Raw genomic sequence first — 4,008 nt, forward strand, 5'->3', positions numbered from 1 at the left:
AGATGTGATTATGGAATATGTGTTATAAGTGAAAATTCTTTAAAAAAGTCATTTATTTGCACAAATAATTTCATAAACTTCAAATGTTGTGGATGTGACTTAATATTTTGTAACCTCAGAAACTATGAAAGCCTTTTAGTAAAAAAGTGTTTATTTTATAACCACAGTCTGTGCGCTACAACATGTCAGCAAATTTGCTCAAACAATATTCAAGTTTTAGGCCTCTGTGGAGACGGTCTACACAATTAACAGGGGTTACAAAAGCAAGCAGTGAACACCTACAATAGATCATGTGCACAGTGAACAAGGAGTTAAAAGTTGAATACTTGTGGTTCACAAAAATAAATAAATGCAGCAAGCAACAGACAGGATTCCTTGTATTGTTATGTGAGATCATCCAACTATCACAGTTAAGACATGAATTTTAAATCACATGCATCTTGGCAGGTCTGTTAGTTCACAGTTGATCAAGCATTCAAAAAAATAGTTTTTCCACAAAACTCAATGAACCACAGATATGTGAGATATACATCTTCATCCAAAATAAAAAAAAGAGAGAAGCCAAGCCATGGCTTCTGGGTTGAATCCACCATACTTTATGGAAAATGTGAGCTTGGAGACTGTAAGATGGAAGAGTCTCCTCTGTTGTCCAGCTCGTTCTGAAGCCTGGTGAGGTTAGAAAGCTCCTCCAGCTCTTGGAACTGCCTGTCCGTCTTGTGGCTGACCAAGGAGCGGTAGAAATGCACAGCAAAGACTATGAAGACTAAACCAAAGGGGACCATGATGGAGGTGGACGTAATGGCAGCGGCAACGCCAGAGGAAACGGTGTTATTGTTGGACTTGTTGGGCTTGATTGGCAAAAATTTGACCCAACAGAGGAGAACCACCTCAGCTAAAAAGAGCAAAGTACCAATGACTGTAGAGAAAGCCCACGCCAGTTCGATGTGCCGGTGCATTCGCTCGTGTGGAGACTCCTTCACAGAGTTGAGGTTGTGAACATTACTGACAGCCTCTATATTGGGCAGGATGCAGGTGCTGACCATCAGAGCAAACAGATGAACAGCCACAAGGACAGTGGTGCAGGCACTGAAGGCAATAAGGAGAGCGGGTGGGTAAGGATAGCTGTTGTCCAGCTGTACTTCCACCATAGCCACCTGGAAAGGAGGGGACAGAAAACAACTTTAGACTTTCTTTTCTGTTATAGCCACATAAGTGTGGAACAAAATCACACCATAAACGTCAATCATTTAAGTCTCATTTCAAAATATGACTCACTTTGTCACTGAGTCATATTTTGAAATCAAATGTGAAAAACATGAAACATTCCTGTTGCTAGCCTCCTGCTTTTCCCCCTTCTATTATTACAAGCATGTTTCCTATGCAGGTATCTGTTGTTTCATATGCTCACACATCACTTGGTTCGGTACACTCATTCAACGACTTGTTCATGCAAATATCTTATCAGGGACATGGTAATGGCTTTATGCACTCAGGCGTGTAGACACGCTCAAGGTGACCTGCTGGAGTTCACAGCAAGAATTAGAATGAAGAAGAAAGGTGATTTAAGACTTTGAAACTGTCTGTTTGTTTCAGAAAGTGTTGATCTACAAGGATTTTCACACACAACCGTCTCTATGTCAGAGGAGAATGACCAGACTGGTTTGAAATGATAGAGAGGCCACATTATGCCGACCAAATGTAAACACCCGTGTAGCAGATGGGCTACAGCAGCACTCTATTTTAAACCTTGTCTTTTAAAGTTAAATTTAAATTGGTTGACCAATATGAATGTTTGCATCTGAGCACTCACATAATGTGTAGCAGTTTTTCTTTTTACCAAGATGTTGGCCTTCTCCCAGCCAGTCTTACAATATAATTAAATAATAACAATGTACAACAAGTACTTTGTGTCTACACTGATCAATTGTACAAGTCAAATTAAAAACAAAATGTAAATAATAGCACATTTATAAACATGTAATAATAAGTTCATTCCAGTCACTAACAATAAGATAAAAATCAAAACCTCTATCTGACACGTTGACAGACATGATTGTGCCCATGCAAAAACACCTGTTTAAAAAATAACGTCAAACAGCTGACCGATCTGTGGAGCAATGACGGGGTAGTTTTGGAGACAATTGTTACCATAGCAAATCCAGAGAGCAGCGCTGATGTCCGGCTGGAAGCCTTCAGCTTGGCTCGGCTCAGGTACAGTTTCCTCCAGGACAGCGCCTGCAGTGAATGCTCGTTCAGACTCATGCTGACGTGTCTTCGCGTCTGAGGACTGTTATTTTATTTTTTATTTTACCTGCTGTTACTCAAGAGAGACGCGATTCAAACACGCGTTCAACATGCTAACGATAACAACGGCGCACACTTCACCCTCGTCGACAACTGCGGAAGCTATTTTCCCACCAGGCACCTCCAGACCAGACTCTCCGGCACGCCGAGTCTGCACCTTACATTACCCACAAGTCTGTGCGCCACCGAGACAACATCCGCTACTGTCAGCTACGTTTGTTTTAATGGAGGTGAATTCTGGCTTTAGCTTAGCACTACGTTAATATTGGTTTAACCACCTTTAGTGTGCAGTATTAATTAAATAAATTACTACAAATAAAATAAAACAAATAACAAAACGAGAACAAACTAAAAATATTGAGAGTTCTTTCTGTCTTGTATTTTATTTTCTTCTTAATATTGTTTTATTTATTTAAGGAAAGCGACAATGCATATTAATAAACTATAAATATAATATATATATATATATATATATATATATATATAAAATATATTTTTGAATTACATTTACTTGCACTACCTCAATTGAGTAGGTTTTTTGTACTTTGGCAGGAAATGATGAGGACAGGTGAATGATGTGAACAGGTGAATGATGAGGACAGGTGAATGATGTGAACAGGTGAATGAATGATGAGGACAGGTGAACGATGAGGACAGGTGACTTGGCACTAATTAAGGTCCCAGAGTGAGTGAGAAAGTTAAAACATTTGTGACCTTCAAACCATTTTGAATGATACATTATGTGTTCACATATTTTATTTTGTAAATATTTGCCTTTAATTAAAAACAATTAACCTGATATGTGTATCCCCTTGTCCTTTTTAGCATAGAAAAACAAGAAAGAACATCAATGTTGTTAAAAAAGTAACTAAGTAACATTTTGAACAAGCTACTTTTTTACTTTAAAAAGTACATTTTTTGACCAGTACTTTTACTTGTACTTAAGTAAAATGTTATAAAAATAGTGATACTTTTACTTGAGTAGAATATTTCAGTAATTTTTCCACCTTGGCTAGGTTGTAGCCTGAGTCTAATTTCTGCCTGTAGTCCCATGGCAGGTTGATTTTTACAAGGGATAAAAATGAAAATACATTCATGGAAACAAAAACATATTTAGGAACATGAGAAAAATACAAAAGTTACACGAAGGAGGAAATACACATACAAACATACTCACATACACTTATATATAAAAAATACAGCTGTTAACATTGGATGTAAAGTAAAGTGCTTATATTTAAGATAGGTCAATTATTGTGCATTTTATAGAAAACATAAAACGTATTGCTGAATAATTGTATATATTTATTTTTGTTTATTGCCTTCATAGACCCCAGAGCAGGTGCATTTTTATTTCTTAAGTATGCTTTAGTATGGCTACATTGAACATCATAGACATTTACAGAAATGTTTTCTGTTTATCAGTGTTGTATGGTGAATTTGTATATAAACACAAATGTAAATTTACCAAAATGTCCCCCAGTTTTGTTGGTTTCTTGAGCAAGTGTAAGGAATATATAAGAGCTATAACACTGTGTGTGTGTGTGGAAATTGCCTCTCTGTTCCACTTCAATTTAAAAAGGAAATATCACATTAATTACAGTGAGTGACTAATGTATACTTATGTTATACTGACTGACTGACTGACATACTCCTGCTGCTGCTGCCGCTGTGACGTTGTTCTACAATGTTTTGGTTCCTGGC

General features: G+C 37.2%; 1 protein-coding gene across 1 annotated transcript; it reads right to left on the reverse strand.

Moving 5' to 3' along the window:
* Positions 1-130: 130 nt before the first annotated feature.
* orai1b (ORAI calcium release-activated calcium modulator 1b) lies at positions 131-2,478 on the reverse strand. Its single transcript, XM_058617326.1, has 2 exons — positions 2,149-2,478; positions 131-1,154 (listed from the first exon to the last, which is right to left on the reverse strand). Exons 1-2 carry the CDS (start codon positions 2,260-2,262, stop codon positions 597-599), a joined length of 672 nt encoding a protein of 223 aa, XP_058473309.1. The 5' UTR covers positions 2,263-2,478; the 3' UTR covers positions 131-596.
* Between the last annotated feature and the right edge of the window lie 1,530 nt (positions 2,479-4,008).

This window comes from Solea solea, chromosome 19 (assembly GCF_958295425.1).
Source record: "Solea solea chromosome 19, fSolSol10.1, whole genome shotgun sequence".
Taxonomy (NCBI): domain Eukaryota; kingdom Metazoa; phylum Chordata; class Actinopteri; order Pleuronectiformes; family Soleidae; genus Solea; species Solea solea.